Consider the following 20,228-nt stretch of genomic DNA (forward strand, 5'->3'; position numbering starts at 1 on the left):
TCATCAGGCGCAGTATGAAGCGCAAGGCTAGCTTCACCTGCCCCTTCAGCGGGAACTGCACCATCACCAAAGACAACCGGCGTCACTGCCAGGCCTGCCGTCTGAAGCGCTGCGTCGACATCGGCATGATGAAGGAATGTGAGTGTCACACGCCCTCTGAGCTGACCGGGGTCAGAGGTCACACCCGGGGTCACGACCAACATCAACATATGAAAGAATGAACAGAATGCTGTCAGACCGACCTTCAAACACATGAGAGACAATGAACTCACACTAGATACTGACATCTAGAATTAAATTATACACACATGCACACACACACACACACACAAACACACAAACACACACACACATATATATAAATATATTGGTTTATTATATTAATTTACTTAATTTTAAATATATAACAAAAATCACATTTATATTTTATTAGATATTGGTATTGTATACTGTATGTATATTATTTATTCATAATTTGTAAAAAAATATATATATATATTAATCAGATTAATATTTTTGTTTTAAAAATATATTTTTTAATATATGATTATTTATATATTAAAATGTATTATATTGTATTATTAGACTCCTTTATTTTTTATATGTGTCACATTAAAATCATATTTAGAATTTATATATATATATATATATATATATATATATATATATATATATATATATATATATATATATATATATATATAATGTAAACATATATTTATGTAAACATATTTAAATGTATATGTATCACATTAAAATAATTAATTTTATATTTGTATTTAGACACACACGTATCATATTAAAATCATATTCATATTTTAATTATATATAAATATATAGAAAGAGAGATTTACAAATGTGTAATTAAACATTTATAAAATATAATTTATTTCGATGAGAGAGTTTCAGAAATTAAAATTAAACCCGATCATACTGAGGCATTATAATAACTATAACTGAGTGTTTATGTATATAATCTTTTGGGTTTATGAGTCAGCCAGTGTTTTTGTAACTTCATCTGTCTTTAATTTAACAGATGGCATATTTCCATATGAGAGATGTTTTGAGAGTTTTCAGGAGGATTACAGCTCAACCAATGACAATAATATTAACAACCACATTTTATTAACTAGTTTTTTTAATCGACTTTCTTTTGTGCAAAACATTCTGTTGTGTTACTATGGGGTTTCGAGTTTAAGAAACAGCATTAATTAAAACATGCGCTTTGTTTATGTGTTAATTCCAGTTAATTGAGGTGTTTTAAAGCGACACACACACACACACACACACAGAGAGAGAGCCAACAATGATGGTTTTTCTCCATGAAGTTGCTCAATGAGCGACCCAGATTTTGTGGGAGTCGTGGGGAAGGCAGATCGCCACTTTAAGCGAAAACAGATACCGTTGTGTATAAAAGAACCTCTTTGTGTGTCGCATTCGGGTCGGCTGAGGACAGCAGGTCAAAGGTCAGCGGTTTGTGCAGCTAAAGAGATGCTGATCTCGGCACTGTGATGTCATCGTGACATCATCGGGACTGTAGACACAGTCATGGTCTACATGGTCAATATTTACGATAATATTTTTTCTTTCGTATTTTGAGATAATTTTATTGGACTAATTAATATTTATGCATTAATTATGATCAGTTTTTCCCATTGAAAATAGTACAGTGTAATTAAAACATAATACTGACACAAGGGGGTGATCTTTTTCCATCTCGGTGATTCTGTTTTATTAATATTATTATTATGTAGGTGTTATATCTTTATATTTTCCACTTTTTTTGTTATAAGATGCAAGGGGGTGATTATTTTCAGTACCCACTGTATATGTATATAAACATGTGTATATACTGTATATAATTTAATAAAAAATAAATGTATGCAAATGCATTAAACCTATAATAATATTTACTGATATTATAATATTATGTTTTTATACATATAAAATACAAATAAATAATAATAGTAAAATATATAATACATTTAAAAAAGTAAAAAGATAAATAAATGTATAAATATATAAAATAATATGTTAACTAGAATAGCATATTTATATAAAATGTTGTATTTTAAACATTTAATTAGTGAAATTAGCAGAGAAAAAAAGTATATTTATTTATTAATTATATAAACATAAAATGTTTTGATCTTAAGCATGATATATGAATGAACTGAGAGAAAATAGTGAATAGTGAATCCAAATTCGGAAAGGCACGGAAAACAAATAACGTGTTCCACAGAAGCCCTAAATGGAATAAAATACGGGATGGGAGGAAAAAATACATTTCAGTGCTTTCTCTCGCTATACTGTATATAAATTGCGGTCAGCCGCTGTAAATATGCTCATTTTTGAATGAGCGCTCACTTTTTACTTTCACTTTCTGTTTTTGTGATCATTCGTACATAGCAGCATTCGTTTTTTTGTGCCTCTCCGAGTTCACTAATTGGACACATCCCTAGTACACACAGCTTCACAAGACACTGTCGCCATGAATCCCTCAGACTAAAACCGTTTTGTGTAAATGTGGGTTTATTGGAAATCGTTCAAATCCCCGAGTGCAGCCTAAGTAAGAGAGAGACTCACAGATGCCATCCGCTCAAGACTGGCACTGTCAGAGTTCTGCTTGTGCAGACGGCCGATTGTGCAGCGCTTCAGCTGTCAGTCGGTGTCTGTAATAGTCTGTAGCATGCTGGGCGTCTGAAAAACTGCCTCCCGAGGATCGTCTGGTGGTCGTACGCACCTTCACATGAGCCTGGAGTCTGAGCCAAGAGCTGCAGAATATCGAGAGAGTGTGTGGTAATCCACGCCGCTTTAGACGTGATAATGAGCAGACAGACGCTGGTTGTTTGGAAAAATTATCTTGTTACTGACCGTGTTATTTTTATTAAAGTTTTTAATGTTTTTACTTTTATATTTTTCCATTGCATTTTTAGTTTGTAATTGCAATTAAGTTTTCATAATGTTTTTTTCATGTGTATATAGTTTTTATTAATATTTATTAGTTAATTTGAGTAATTTGGTTGTATTTTTGTAACTTTTTAAACATGCATATTAAGTTTTTATTAATTTTTACTATGCAATTTTAATAATGTTTTTTTTGTATTTTGTTACTTTTTTTTAACATGCATATATATAGTTTTTATTCATTTTTATTATGTAATTTTAATAATGTTTTGTGTTTGTCATTTTTTTAAATGTATATATAGTTTTATTTTTTAAATGTTTTATTAATATTTCGTAGTTTATTTTAGTATTTTGGTTCTTTTTTTTACTTTTTTAACATGCATATATACTTTTTATTCAATTTTATTAGGTTATTTTAATAATTTTTTGTTTTTGTAATTAAAAAAATGCATATATAGTTTTTATTTTTTAATTGTTTTATTAATATTTATTAGTTTATTTTAGTAATTTTGATGTATTTTTGTAACTTTTTTTAAAAATATACATATATAGTTTTTTTATATTTTCCATTTTCATTTGAGTAATTTCTTGCGTGTTTTTGTCATTTTATTCGTTTTTAAAAGTCTGTATAGTTTTTAATACTTAGAATTAGGTTTAATTAGGAACCCATGTCCGTATTGTTTTCATTACTTTTTATTAATATTTGTTTTTACTTTTATATTTTCGATTTTTAAGTTTAGTAATTTTGTTGGGTTTTTGTCATATCTATATATTTTTATTTTATTAATATTTTACAATATTTTTTTTCCAGCTTTAGTTATTTTACTACAACTGCTGAAATTTAAAGGAGATTAGAAATAATAGCTGTTGTTATCAAATTGAAAAAAAACTAGCTGTTTTTTATATTTTGTTTGATTTCAGTTAACGTTGTTTTCGTACATCTTCAGAAGTCTGACTGGTTCTGTCTGTCTTTCAGTTATTCTGACGGATGAGGAGGTGCAGAGGAAGAAGGATCTTATCCTGAAGAGGAAGGAGGAGGAGGCGGCGAGGGAGGCGAGGAAACCTCGTCTGAGCGAGGAACAGATGCAGATCATCAACACACTGGTCGAAGCGCATCACAAGACCTATGACGACTCCTACTCCGATTTCGTCCGATTCAGGGTCAGTTCAAACTCCTTCATGAAGTCTCTTCTGCTCAGCAAATCTGCATTTATTTTATAAAAAATAATGTAAAAACAGTGTAATATTACAATTTCCAACAACTGCACAGCTGTATTTTCAGCATCATTCCTCCAGTCTTCAGTGTCACATGATCTTCAGAAATCATGAAAATATGATGATTTACTGCTCAAGAAACATTTCTGATTATTATCAATGTTGAACACAGTTGTGCTGCACAATATTTTTGTGGAAACTTTGATGCATTTTATTTTTTCAGGATTCACAGATGAACAGAAAGTTCAAAAGAAAAGCAATATTTAAAATAGAAATCTTTCTAATATTATAAATGTCTTCACTGTCACTTTTGATAAACTGAATGCGTCCTTGATGAATAAAATTATTAATTTCTTTAAAATGACTGTCCCCAAACTGTGCTTTATAAGCTTTTCTACTTTTCTGGGTATAACTAGGTAAATTATTGTTTTGTTTTGATGGAAAAGCTGTGATTTTATGTTCCATAAATTATTCCTGACAAGCAAACACATTTACAAACAATTGTGATGCTGCGATTCTGGACTTTAATGTCTCTGATATGAGTTGAAAACCTGTATATGGAGTTTATTTGAATCTGTTGCAGATCATATGTCTATATGTTAATGTTGTTACTAAAGGCACTCCTCTTACAGTCATTTCATTTACGAGCAGAATTTGAGCTCTAGTTCTCCACATGAAACCTGAGCTGGACTTCTCTGAACACTGTGATTTTTATAATTGCAGTTATTTCTGTTTGATGTGTTCTCTAATGGAGACTCTGCTCTGAACACATCCTGCAGTTTTCCTCTCAAAGAATTTATGCAGTAGTTTGTAATATCAGGTGTTTTCTGTGTGTTTTAGCCTCCGGTTCGTGAGGGTCCGGTCACCCGCAGCGCCAGTCGTGCTGCGTCTCTTCACTCTCTGTCTGACGCTTCATCAGATTCATTCAACCATTCACCAGGTAACACACACACACACACACACACACACATATAGACATATATACATAACAAACACACTTACATTCACTGAGCTAAATCTAAATGCAGTCACAAATTTGTCCCCAAAATACATTTACACAGGAATGTTTTCAGGTTTCAGTTTTCCCTCTTTTTTGGTTACAAAAACCGAGTGTCTTGTTTCCAGCACAAATTATCTAAAAAAAATTTAAACCAAGATACATTTAATTCAGAAACAAAATGACTTTTTACAGTGATCTGTAAATCGGTTGATGCTTAAAATTAGAAAAATAAACTGAATTCAAAGGGAAATAATAAAGATTTCTATTCTGACCCCACTTATAGATAATTAGCCTTGTTTTAAGCATAGACTTAGACTTTTTTGTCTTAAGGCATTTTGTTGGCATTAAGTTTAAAGATTTCTACAGTGGGGATTTCAGATTTTTCTTTTTGTCATTTGTAAAAATATAATACTATCAACAGACAGAAAAAAAATGTATTGTTCAAAAATCGGCACGTTTTTAATAATAAAAGTTTATATAAATCAGCCTGAATGAAATATAAACAAACCCCTCTATAAAAACCTCCAGAATATTGAGAGGAATAAAACTGTAAGTTTTGGTGAATGTAAGTGCTGCTAAAGTGGAGAAACCAACGTTTAAAGATATGGATTGTAATCGAAATTTACAGATGCTAGTAGATAAAGTGCAATATAAAAAATTCATGTTTTGAATGATATATGAACAAACCCTTCAGTAGAAATCTTCAGATCATAGAGAGGAATAAAACTGTAAGTTTTGGTGAATGTAAGTGCTGCAGAAGTGGAGATAAAACTCATTGTCCCTTTAAAGATATGGATTTTCACCATGTTTTTAGAAATAAAATGTTGTATAAATCAATGTGAATGATATATGAACAAACCCTTGAGTAGAAATCTTCAGATTATAGAGAGGAATAAAACTGTAAGTTTTGGTGTATGTTAGTGCTGCTGAAGAGAAGAAAACTTTTAAAGATATGGATTGTTAATTGAAATCTGAAGACACAAAGCGAAAAAGTGCAATAAAATAAACTAATGTTTTTGTTCTAGTTTGAAGAATATATTCTATAGAAGCGAAATAGACCAACATTTCTAAATTGAGCAGTATATGGAAAAACTGATTTTGCCTGTTGTGTCTTGTATTTGCTTGTAAAGTAAAAATATCTTTAAAACTGTTTAGCAATTTGTGCTGAAAAACAAGAAAAAAAAATATGAGGAAGAACTTTGTTTTTCTGCATTGTTGAAGTGTTTAGAAGTCTGTTCACGGCCAGAATGTCACAACAAAAGTGATGCAAATTATCACCAAAAAATTATCATGTTTTTGCACAAAATGTTACCCATCAGGCACATCACAAATTTTCACCCTTCTATGATTTCGAGAAATCTTTTGAACACACTCTGGCTATATGAGTTAAATCATATAAAATATAAAAAGTCACTCACCTTAATGCAAAATATGATGCATTTCTGTACACATGAAGCTTACTGTACATTATATTAGTCATTAAAATGTTTGTGTAAAATTTATTAATCAAAACAATGTAATTCATTTAAATAAAATATAGATATTTGATGAAACGTAATTTAAAAAATAAATAGAAATTTTACATTTTGTCATGCCAACTATCTTACTTTTAGTATTTAAACTTACGACAACTGAAATAAAAAGATAACAACAACAATTTAGACATATTTGAACAAAAACTAATAAAAATAAAAAGTGATAATTTAAACTAAAATGATAATGAATACTGAAAATTGCAAAACAATTAAAATAGTTTTTGTTCTTTGAAATAAAGCTGAAATAAAGTATAACATGAATATTTGGTGAAACTTAAAATAAATGTAAAAAACTTAAAATAAATGTAAAAAACCTAAAATTAAATGTTATATTTTTTTAATGGCAACTAACTTAATTTTAATACTTAAACTTACTATAACTGAAATACAAATATAACTAAATAAATTTTAAACCACATATTTCAACAAAAAGTAATAAAAGTGTAATTTAAACTAAAATGAAAATTGCTAAACAATTCAAATTGTTTGTGTTCATTGAAATAAAGCTGAAATAAAACTAAATAAAATACAAATATTTGATGAAATTTAAAATAAAAATAAAAAGACTTGAATAAAATGTTACATTTTGACATACTTAAGTTTAATAGGTTTAATAAGCTAAAATAGTAAAATTACTGAAACTAAAACTGTAATAAAAAATAAATTAAAACAAACAAACAAAATTACAAACAGACATCAAAATAAAAGATAATTCGAAATATTAATAAATTTTATAATGGTATAGTAAAATAAGGATCTAATGAGTCCAGAAACGTCTTGTCACAGCTGGAATCTTGTGCTATATGCGTGACGTGTGTAAGGTAACGTCTGGCTCTGTGTCTCCGGTGTCTCTGTAGAGTCTGTGGACACGAAGCTGAACTTCAGTAATCTGCTGATGATGTATCAGGACAGCGGTGGCAGTCCAGACTCCAGCGAGGAGGACAACTCACGCCTGTCCATGTTACCGCACCTCGCAGACCTCGTCAGCTACAGCATCCAGAAGGTCATCGGATTCGCCAAGATGATCCCTGGATTCAGGTCAGACGCCGTTCTCCTGTGTTTTGAGCTGGTGTCATTCCAGTCAAAAATCATCCACTTAGGCAGGAAGTGAACGATTAGTTTTCTTTCTTGCAGTTCAGTTTGAACTATGCATTTTACATATACTATCCTAAAAAAATCTTAAACAAATCTATGTTTATCTAAATTAATTAAAGAGATGTTTTTCTTTTTTAAAAGTCTATTTTTGTTATCATTTTGGTTTCAGTTTTAGTTTTGGATGTTAGTTAGTGTGTCAACTTTAAGACATTTTGAGCTCTAGATCTAGATTTGGAGATATATGGTGTGTGTGTCTCGTGTCTCAGGGACCTGACGGCTGAAGATCAGATCGCTCTGCTCAAGTCCAGCGCTATCGAGATCATCATGCTGCGCTCCAATCAGTCGTTCAATCTGGAGGATATGAGCTGGAGCTGCGGAGGACCAGACTTCAAATACTGCGTCAATGATGTCACCAAGGGTAAGACACACACAAACACACACACACACACACACACTCACACACACACACACACACACACACACACATACTCTAACTCACACACATACTCACACTTACACACTCTCACACAAACTTACACTCTCACACACACACACACACACACACGCACGCGCGCACACACACACAAACACACACACATGTGTGCACACACACACACACGCACACACACACATACTAACACACAAACGTGCGCACACACTCTTTCACACACAAACGTGCGCACACACAAACATACTCACATTTACACACACTCTCTCTCACACACACACACACACACTCTCACTCACGCACACACACACTAACACACAGGCGCGCACACACACACACACACACAGGCAGACACACAAACATACTCACACTTACACACACTCTCTCACACACTCTCACACACACACACACACACTCTCTCACACACACACACACACACACACTCTCTCACACACACACACACACACACTCACACACTCACACACACATATTCACTCACACACACACTCTTTCTCTTTTTCTATCACCCTACCCCTAACCCTAACCCTCTCAGGAAACTTTCTACATTTTTAAAATCTCAAAAAACTCATTCTGTGTGATTGATAAGCATTATTACTGATGTAGACGTCAATTTACATCCCTAAAGTGACACAAGGACCCATTAGTTGCTGTGTATTTAGGTTTAAGGCCCTATCAGTGTAGAAAAACATGTACAAACACATGCAAAAGCTCTGACGTGTGTGTGTGTGTGTGTGTGTGTGTGTGTAGCGGGGCACACTCTGGAGCTGCTGGAGCCGCTGGTGAAGTTTCAGGTGGGTCTGAAGAAGCTGAACATGACTGAAGAGGAGCATGTGCTGCTGATGGCCATCTGCCTGCTGTCTCCAGGTGTGTGTTCATGCCTCTGTTTACATGCAATCAGATGCATTTTAGTTCAAACGTTCTCACTACTGATCCTTACTTTAAAAAATACTTGACTGTTCAACAAATTAAGTTGCCAGAGACATGAGAGCTGCTCCACAAACAGCCAAGAAATTACAAAATGTGAGCATATTATAATAAAAACCATAACTGCACAATGTAGTTGTGAATTAATTTTAAACTTTTATTATCATGAGTGTTATATAGAGCAGTGACTCTCAATGTTTTGTGACTATTAAAAAGGTTTTTTAAGGTTTTTATATGTATATCATATAAGGTTTTTATATGTTGTTAACCAATTTAAGAGGGCGATTTTTATATATTCATAATAATTATATTAATTATATATTACTTGGAAGTTGGTTGAGAACATAAAAGCATTTGCTAATTAATTATTTAGAGTTTTCTAGACGGTGAAGCTTTTTAAAATTAGGTTTAATATAAATTATATTAATGATAATATACTAATCTTCATTTGTAAGTGGCTGTGAATAAAAGTCTGGTAAATTTATTATATTTTTTTTAATTTATCTTCTCGTGTAGATTGTTTAGAAGTTTCAACAAAAACTAATAAAAGTGACAAAAGTATAATTTAAACTAAAATGAAAATTGCAAAAAATTAAGCTGAAATAAAAAATATTAGGTTTAATAAGCTGATATAGTAAAATAACTAAAACTGTAATAAAAAATAGTTTAAAACAAAGAAAATAATAAAAATTACAGAAGTATACTAAAAGTTGAAACTAAAATTAAAATGAAGACATCAGAATAAAAGATAATCCTAAATATTAATAAATTCTATGTTTTGTGACTATAAAAAAACTGAGGTTATTAAATGTTGTTAACCAATTTAAGGACGGCGATTTTTATATATTTATAATAATTATATTAATTATATGACTTGGAAGTTGGTTGAGAACATAAAGGCATTTGCTACTTATTATTTAGAGATTCTTAGACTGTTAAGCATTTTATTTGTTAATTTAATTAGGTTTAATGTAAATAATATACTAATCTTCATTTGTAAGTGGCTGTGAATAAAAGTCTATTTGTTTTTATTTATCTTCTCCTGTAGATTGTTTAGCAGTTTAATGCATGTTATATATTTTTTTATATATTAATATTAGTTATTATTTAAATGGTGAATTCTCTGTTAAATATGAATGATTTCTTTGCAATTATTTTCAGGATGAATTGCATGTGTTGTAACGATCCTCTTTTGGAATAAAGGCATTCTTGTCTGTTGTCTGCAGATCGTCCGGGCGTTCAGGACCACGCTCGCATCGAGGCGCTGCAGGACCGTCTGTGTGACGTCCTGCAGGCGTACATCCGCATCCATCACCCCGCCGGCCGTCTGCTGTACGCCAAGATGATCCAGAAGCTGGCGGACCTGCGCAGCCTGAACGAGGAGCACTCCAAGCAGTACCGCTCGCTCTCCTTCCAGCCGGAGCACAGCATGCAGCTGACGCCGCTAGTGCTGGAGGTGTTCGGCAGCGAGGTGTCCTAGCATCCCAGAGCCCCCCCGACACCGCTAGAGCGTCACCGCTCACCCGACGGGGGGCCGAAGGCATGCACGAGCGAGCGGGTGGATGCACAGGTCGGGATTCCCGCTTTTAAGCTACGGGGAATTCCGAAAGGAATGTATTAACGTTGTATAATAATTAGAACGATGCGTATAAACTAATATTTATATTTAAGAGAGAGAGAGAGATGTATGGCCAGGTGTTCCTCTGGTGTAATAGGATAAGCAGGCTCTTCTAGTGTGTGTGTGTGTGTGTGTGTGTGTGTGTGTGACGAAATTAAATGCAATTCGAATTCACAAATGGCTCTGTTCTGAAACCTAGTGAGTGCCCTACATAGGCGGCATTCCGAGACATGTGTGCATTTATATCACATTGCAACGAAAAAAAATTAAATGCATCCCAGGGATGTAGGAATAAATTGAATGTATACATCAGTTGCATTGTTGCGTTTCACAAACAGTAAAATTATGTAATTTTGTTACCGGCTTTGCTATGCATCATGCTGCTATCCCAGACTTCAAGCAGTTTCGGCCCAGATCCGGCTCACATCTGGCTCGCATGAAATACATTCGGGCCGGATCTGGGCCGAAAGATCTTGCTGTCTGAGAATTTACTTATCAGATTATGGTTTATAAATTATAGTATAATATAATCATCTTTTTTTGTTATGAATCAGGCATTATAAATAAGTAATTTAATTAAAATAATGGTGATTACAAATAGTTTTTATTTGTTTCATTGTTAGATTGGTAACATTCTAGCTATATTCTGTGTTGCGTTTATAGTACGTTCAATATCTGTTACTTTAGAGAATCTTTGGCGTCCGCTAGGTTTTGGGTCAGTGGATTGATTTTGGCCCTGATATATTGATCTTGTCAGTAGTGTGTGTGCTTGTATGTCAAGGGCGGATGGATGCATTATAGACACACTACACACACACACACACACACACTCTCTCTCTAAACTGAGAGAAGGAGGCCTGGCTGTAGATCTGATGTCTGTATAGATAGGATCTTAGTTGACCACAAGAGAGCCGAAACGCAGGAAGTGTCCCCCAGAGATCAGCCCAAATGCTGCTCTGCATTATCTATCATTGATAAACAAGGCTATCCGGCTGCTTCGACCTCATATTATTCAGTGGATATAGTTCAAAACGAGGCCTTAATCATCCTTCTACCAGAGATACCTTCTAACCCGTTTCTCTCTAAAAATACTGGATTTTGAGTCATTTTCCGTCATGTTTTCATCGAAACAATTTATGTATATATCTACCAATGGTTCGTATAAACATGCTTATGGGATAGGACTGGTCTATGTAAATATATGCACAAATGCACCAATTTGCATACACTTTCAACAGTTTGTTTTTTATTTACTGGACAATTTATATCAGCGATTTCCCCCATTCCAGCGGTTTCCGCGCTGCTCTCTTGTGGTCATCCGCTGTAAATACCACTCGTGTTGTTTCTGTGCATATGTCTAACGAAACGAATAGGCTAATACAGTTAATCCGCTAAAAACAGAAGAAGAAGCTTGGAAGAAATATGCAAATCTGATATTTTCATATGTTTTGGTGTCTCGGATGACATAATTAGCTTGTAAGACCGTATCTATCCCTGATGCTTTTTAGATGCAAATTCCACATTGAATTTTATTGCTTGTATATGATTACCATGGCTTAGTTTTGTACGGATTGTATTTTTATTTCTGCAAATCGATGAGACATCTCAAACAGACTGAGCTGCATTAGCTGTCCACGCGTTCGCAAACTCGACTCAAAACTGCTGCTTTAGTTTGTTTTTTTTAGCTACAAACGCTGCCTCAAACCAGCCAATCTGACACACACGTAACAGACCGTGTAGAGGACTCAAGGAAGCTTTAACATAACTGCGGGTGAATCCAGGGCTCGTCCAGACCTTGGCTGCTAATGAAGAACAGCGACGGGCATCCCGTTTATCTCAGCTGGAAGGTTCCTCGAGAGTAGGAACACCTGGATGAACGCCGTCCTCCAATGGAGAAACCGTCTTGTGGACGATGGACTGGATTGCAGATACCAGTTACGATAAGCTTCGGTTGTATTATACTAGTTTTAAGAGTTTTCGTAACTGCCAATGCTCCTTTCAACCCTCAAAATCCAGATTAAACACGACTGGATCGCTTGCATCCAATCAACAAGGGAAATAAACCAACAACCTCTGTCTTTGGATTAACATGAAGCTTTGCCCTCACCACTTCAACCCATTTAAAAGAAAAGGGAGCTCCAACCACGAGAGTCCCGCCGGTTTTGGGTTCGCGTCATCGGGTGGACATCATAAATGGAAAAACGAGGGGTTTCTGCCATTTCGGTTTCCATTGATCAGTATTTTCGCGAGGGGGGAAGTTGTCGTAGATGCATAGGCGAACATACGGACTGTCTATGCACTTTTGGATCAGTTCATGTTGATCTTTGCATCCACCCGAGATCCTAAAGCGGTTGTATTCTTCTCCGATTGGACGTTCTTGGCTGAAGTGAAGGCAAGAAACCAACTTGCGAAGCTCTCGGTTGGTCTTGCGTCGCACAGCTAGACTTTAGAAACCAATCGCTCGTGCTACACTCTCCTTCGGAGAAATGTTTGACTATTAAAAGCCGTGCGGGGTTTCTTGAGTCTAGCTGAAGGACATTTACAAGCATGTACTTACGATGAAGCGGGTGAACGAATCGATAATGACTCTGAATGCTGATTAAGGACAACACAAACCAACAGGTGCCGTTGTTAACCAAAATGAACTACCTCTCTCATTCAATCACACCATTTTAATGTTTTTTTGTTCTCTATTTATTCCTCTCTGACTCAAATGCTGGACTGTATACCTCAAGACGTCTCCATAAGCCTGCAGCTTAAACGGTGCTTTACTGCCTGACCGATGGCCGAAAGCCCATTTCTTGATGTGTTTTACGTTATCTTTGATATGCTAACAACATGGCGGTTGTGTGCACGGAAACTTAGCGCAACTCTCCAAGATGTACTTTGAGCGTTACGTTTGGATCCTCCAATTGAAACGCTCACATTTTGGAGATGTTCCCGCTAGTATCCGTCAGTATTCACTCTTTCTCATACAGAATGTCAAAGCATTGACAACCAAGCTAGCTAATCCCAAAGTGTCCTCAATAAGCTAGCTTGCTTTACAGCGTTTAGCATCGGAAAACTGTGTATTACATTGCAGATGTTTGCTTTGCATGTGTATTGAAGTTCTCATCTGTGATCATGCTAATGGCTTAATGGTTCACAACTCTTCCTCTAGCCGCTCTCTTTGGTCTTTCCTATTTCTTCATCTCTTTGTCCCAGTATGACCAGATTCTTTACCCATCAATCAATGGTGGAAGCATATGTGACCCTGTCTGTGAAATCTAGAATAAAGTCTCAAAATCGAAGTATGAGAAAACAAGCATCAAAGTTTGATTTCAACCATTAATCTCAATGTGATTTCCATCTTTGACTAGCCTTACTCAGTCAATATTAAACATATAAACGTTATAATCTCACAAAATGTGCTATATCTTTATAACAGATGATTTTATGTAGAAACAGTAAATCACTTAAAAAATTACTTTAGCTGGGTTTTCACAGGCATGGTCACATATTTAACTTATCTCACATTATGTTTGTTATTATTATTATTATTATTATTATTGACAATGACAACAACAATAATAATAGTAACAGTAATAATAATAATAATAGTAATAAATAGTTGAATAATAGTGATCACTATTAATAATAAATTACTATTATTATTGTTATTATTATTATTAAAAATGATTTTGTTATTGTAAATAATAGTAATTATAATAATAGTAAAACATTAATTATTTAATAATGCTGCTTTTTTATTATTATATTTAAAATAAAAAATAATAATTAATGCAGGTATTATTATTATTATATTTAAAATTTTAAAAATATAATAATAATTAATGCTGGTAATATTATTATTATTATTATATTTAAAATGTAAAAATATATTATAATAATTAACACTGGTATTATTATATTTAAAATGTAAAAATATATAATAATTAATACTGGTATAATTATGATTGCTATTAATAATAATAATGATATTTTATTATTATTCATAATATTATATTATTATTTATAATAATATTCATAATAGTATTTATAATAATAATAAATTCCATTGTCTGGATGTCTTCGAACACATAATTGTAAACACCTGCCAAACATTGCTCACCATTTCGATTTAAACAAGGCTGGTTTTATCTGGTTTCATTAATGCTTTGTATTATCCGTTTCTTCCTTATCATCAGCTCATATAAACAACTGTGATCCACTGTTCTTCTGCCATTTCTCCACCCATTTTCCGAACTACACACTCACAAACACAAACGTGTAGATTCATCACCAGCATTTACTTTACAGACAGAAACACTTAGCACTATCATCAGCGTAGAAGTCATATAATGTCACGTTTTTGTTGTTTTTAGCGTGACGGAGAGACTGACGGATTACTGCTCAATGTTTTGGACACTATTCTCCATGCTAGCTCATTCACACCTCTGTGTGCCTACACCCCAAAGCCTTATTTTGGAAGCGTGTCAGGGTTTGGACGTTAGTTTGAAGTTCTGCCCAGTTTGTGAAGTTCATTCTCGAGATCGAGGCTCACAGTCGGACTGAACACCGGTTGAATCGGTACGAGTCGGTTCAGAAATCATATAGGAATCTCAGGCCAGAAACACTTTATCTAGAAATGGTATAAATGTAGGGTGGGACTTGAATCAATTGGATTGTTGACATTTGTATGGTGACAAGGATGTGTTAAATTGTTGAGAAGTGATATCAAAGATTTATACTGTAAAAAAATATTTTTATTTTGAAGAAATGCTGTTCTTTTTAAATTTTTATTCATCAAATAATCCTGAAAAAAGTATCACAGTTTCCAAAAACAAAACAATGTTTGTCAGCATAATTCTAATAACAAAAAAGCATATTAAAATGATTTCTGGAGATCATGTGACACTTTATACTGGAGTAATGATGGTGAAAATTCAGCTTTGCATCACCAAAATAAATTATATTTTAGAAGATATTAAAATAGAACTCATTATTTTATATTGTAATAACATTTTGCGATATTACTGTATTTTTTTTTTTCAGTTAAAAAAAAATGCCGCAGAAGAGACTTCTTTAAATTTAAACATTTAACATTACAGACTTTCGAACAGCAGTGTAAATCATTTATAATAAACAATGCAGTGTTCCTTAAAACAATAATGACTTTAATTAAAACCTCAGGACTCAAATGCCTCATTCGTGTGTGTTTAGATATATCTCAACTAACTTTTAACTCGACCATTCAAGATTTAGAAATGCATTGAGTTTGCGTAGCTAGAGGCTTTCAGATAGTGTTTGATTGAATCTGTTCAGTCGGACTGTGATTCTCAGCTCTCCGAATGAACCAAACCAAAACCACGGGAAACTCAGGCTGGTTTCATAGTGATCCAAACACTTTCGTCTCAGACAGACGGTCCGAGAGAACGCTCCTGGAAACAGGTGCCTTATTTTCAGAAATTCAAACTTCAAATCACGATTACACTTGGACGTTTTGTTTTAGTGCAAGGTAAATGATGGCATTTTCTAGAATGGATTGTGTTTTAAGATTGAAGACACATTTGTCCTGAGATTAGTTTTTTTCATCAGGATTTAATTTGAGAATAGCTTGGTTGCAGGTGTCTCCAATAAATGAATTTTTCATACACTTTGTAGTATCTGTAAAATGTTAGTTATTTTACCAAAATGCGAAGGATCATACAAAATGCATGTTATTTTTTTTATTTAGTACTGAGTTGAATAAGATTTTTCACATAAAAGATGTTTACACATAGTCCACAAGAGAAAGTAATATTTGAATTTATAAAAATGTCTCCGTTCAAAAGTTTTCACCCCCTTTGGTTCTTAACACTGTGTTGTTAGCTGAATAATCCACAGCTGTGTTTTTGTGTTTAGTGAGAGTTGTTCATGAGTCCCTTGTTTGTCCTGAACAGTTAAACTGTCTGCTGTTTTTGTTTTTTCAGTATTTTGTGTATTTTAACCCTTTCCAGCAGTGACTGTATGATTTTGACATCCATTCAGGGACTCAGAAAGTTACTGAAGGTTCAAACACGATGCATTTTCTTTAAAGACATGAATGCTTTGATTCAGCAAAGATGTGTAAAATACATAAAAAGTGATAATAAAGACTTGTATTGTTATCTTATTTAGATCAGTATAAAAAAATACATGCATTTTGTATGATCCCTCATATTTTGGTAAAATAATTGACACTTTATGTAAAATTTTGTCCACAACTGTATATATACAGTTCGAAGGATAACTCTTGTAATTTGGGATTAGTTGGTTGGAAGAGCAGCACTTTTATCATGCTGTTTTAGACACGGTACCAGTCTGTTTGAGACGGATTCACCACCACTGTCCTGGTTTTCTCTTCAATAAGATGATTAAGAAAATACTTTTTTTGTTGTTTGGGGCAGGGGGGACTATTCCTGAAATGGTGCAATTCTCTGAGGACACTGGAACCCAGGTGGAAATGCATTAAATTTGTCCAAAATCTTGGACTTTTATGCGAAATCTTGGACGGTGGTGGATCACGGTTTGGATCTCGAGAACCCATCGTGACTTTCTAAATCACAGAAACACACCTCGCATCACTTTTATATGAATAGAGAAATTCAAAAAGCTCAAAACACTAATGTGTAATTAGCATTCTTTCATTTTTAAACTGTCATTTTTAAGCTTAGACCGTCTCATTTGTGTGATCTCACTTTTTTTGTCCTTGAATGTCCATTACACGGTTATTTTGTGCATTGTATGTAGTAAATGAGATGTTTTGGAAAATCACAAATAAACAGCTGTATATAGTGACGAATAACCTGTGACTGTGAGTCTATGAGTAAACCATTCCGTCAGAAGAGAAACTAGCCTAAAGAGATGACAGAATTAAAATGGAATAATACAAATGTAACTATATACTCAAAACAATCTGCATGATGCAATAAATTATGCATCCCATGAAACATTGGGAATGATGTAATCTAAAAAAAACAATGGTATAATATCAAAATATTGCCTTCTGAGCTCCAGTGTTTCTGTGGTAAGAACACATTAAAAATACACTTTTAAGTGATTTTATTGCGCTTCATCCATTTGCGTCTGTAGATTTCAATTGCAATCCATATATTTTAAGAATTTTTTTCCACTTCAGCAGCGCTTACACACACCAAAACTTACAGTTTTATTCCTCTCTATAATCTGAAAGTTTTTACTGAGTTGTTTGTTCATATTTCATTCATAACAATTTATGCAACATTTTATTCCCACCCAAAATGGTGAAAATCCATATTTTTGATACATTATTCATTTTTTTCTCCACTTCAGCAGCACTTACAAACACCAAAATTTACAGTTTTATTCCTCTCTATAATCTGAAAGTTTTTACTGAGGGGTTTGTTCATATTTCATTCATAACAATTTATACAACATTTTATTCTCCAAAACATGGCGAAAATCCATATTTTTAAAGATTATATTTTTTTTCTCCACTTCAGCAGCTCTTACACACACCAGAACTTACAGTTTTATTCCTCTCTATAATCTGAAAGTTTTTACTGAGGGGTTTGTTCATATTTCATTCATAACAATTTATGCAACATTTTATTCCCACCCAAAATGGTGAAAATCCATATTTTTTAAACATTATTCATTTTTTTTCTCCACTTCAGCAGCACTTACAAACAACACCAAAACTTACGGTTTTATTCCTCTCTATAATCTGAAGGTTTTTGTATGGGCTTTGTTCATATTTCATTCACACTGATTTTACATTTTATTCCTAAAACACAACACATTGATATATTTTATTTTTTCTGACTGTTGACAGTTTTTTCTGATATATGGAGAGATAAAAATAAATCCAAAAATATTCAACTCTATAATATGTCAACAAAATCTAACAATAATTTTTAATCTAATGTTCAGATTTCATTGTTGGAATATGAACATTAGTGCATATTTATTAAGACAATTCTTAATTTGCATATTTAAACAACAATTCAGAAAGCTTATAATACAAAATAAATAATAATAAAAAAAAAATTAGCAATTCTTAATATAATCAATCAACTGGGAAAATATCTTCAGCCCGCCAGAACAAAAATACGAAAGAAAGAAAGGATGACTTACAACAGCTGGTAGGTGTTTAATGTACTTTCACATAATTTATGTGATTGATATTTATTTTGATTTGTGCCGTTTACACATGTACTTGCATTTTTGATGAATGGATGGAATTTTATTATGTCTTTTAATTTAAATTTATGGATTTTTTTAAATAAAAAAATGTAATGCTAAATTTAAATCTCTGCATTATTTTTATGATTGTTATATATTGTATATATAATATATACAAACTACCATAATAATTATTCAGTGTGTGTGTGTGTACATACACACACACACACACAGTTGTGGCCAAAAATTTTCATACACTTTGTAAAATGTGTATCTGTAAAATGTTAGTTATTTTACCAAAATGCGAGGGATCATACAAAATGCATGTTATTTTTTTATTTAGTACTGAGTTGAATAAGATATTTCACATAAAAGATGTTTACACATAATCCACAAGAGAAAGTAATATTTGAATTTATAAAAATGTTCTTAACACTGTTGTTAGCTGAATGATCCACAGCTGTGTTTTTGTGTTTAGTGATAGTTGTTTATGAGTCCCTTGTTTGTCCTGAACAGTTAAACTGTCTGCTGCTCTTCAGAAAAACTTTTTTGTTTTTTTTGTATTTTGGTGTATTTTAACCCTTTCCAGCAGTGACTGTATGATTCTGACATCCATCTTTTCACACTGAGGAACTCAGAAAGTTACTGAAGGTTCAAACACAATGCATTTTCTTTAAAGACATGAATGCTTTGAATCAGCAAAGATGTGTAAAATTCATAAAAAGTGATAATAAAGACCTGTATTGTTATCTTATTTAGGCCAGTACTAAAAAAATTAAATAACATGCATTTTGTATGATCCCTCATATTTTGGTGAAATAATTGACACTTATGTAAAATTTTGTCAACAACTGTTTATATATATATCATTTCTTTCAAAAAAAAAAGAAAGAATAGAAACTTACTGACCCAAAACTCTTGAACTGTAGTGTATATTATTAGAAAATGATTTCTATTTTAAATAAATGCTCTTCTTTTTATTTTCGAAAAGAAGCACCCCTTAGATTTAAAAATAAATATTTTAACAATTAAGTATCAAATTTAATGCACTTCATGTTGTTAATTACAGTGGATGGAATATATATAAACACATGCACTTTAAAGTAAATAATGTAAACGCTGTCATTAAATGTTAACTAAATGAAATCCTGCAGCCCTTGTGAACTTAAGTGTATTGTGCACTTGAAAATCTTAGAAGTACATTTTAGTATGTTCATGTGAATCAAGATGAATTAGACTACTGTATGTCTTGCTATATTAAAAAGAATAAAAATAATTAAAATGATATATATACAATATTAT

General features: G+C 32.8%; 1 protein-coding gene across 6 annotated transcripts in view; it reads left to right on the forward strand.

Moving 5' to 3' along the window:
* LOC127944995 (vitamin D3 receptor A) overlaps positions 1-17,568 on the forward strand; it is a 50,129-nt gene extending 32,561 nt beyond the window's left edge. For all 6 annotated transcript variants that reach the window (XM_052541471.1, XM_052541469.1, XM_052541468.1 and 3 more), the window contains 7 exons: positions 8-138; positions 3,884-4,068; positions 4,963-5,062; positions 7,515-7,695; positions 8,019-8,170; positions 8,969-9,085; positions 10,372-17,568. In XM_052541471.1, the coding sequence (XP_052397431.1) occupies positions 8-138; positions 3,884-4,068; positions 4,963-5,062; positions 7,515-7,695; positions 8,019-8,170; positions 8,969-9,085; positions 10,372-10,625 (1,120 nt within the window). In that variant the 3' untranslated portion in view covers positions 10,626-17,568. The remainder of the gene's footprint in view (positions 1-7; positions 139-3,883; positions 4,069-4,962; positions 5,063-7,514; positions 7,696-8,018; positions 8,171-8,968; positions 9,086-10,371) is intronic.
* Positions 17,569-20,228: the final 2,660 nt, after the last annotated feature.

The sequence above is a fragment of the Carassius gibelio genome, chromosome A23 (genome assembly GCF_023724105.1).
Source record: "Carassius gibelio isolate Cgi1373 ecotype wild population from Czech Republic chromosome A23, carGib1.2-hapl.c, whole genome shotgun sequence".
NCBI classification, from domain to species: domain Eukaryota; kingdom Metazoa; phylum Chordata; class Actinopteri; order Cypriniformes; family Cyprinidae; genus Carassius; species Carassius gibelio.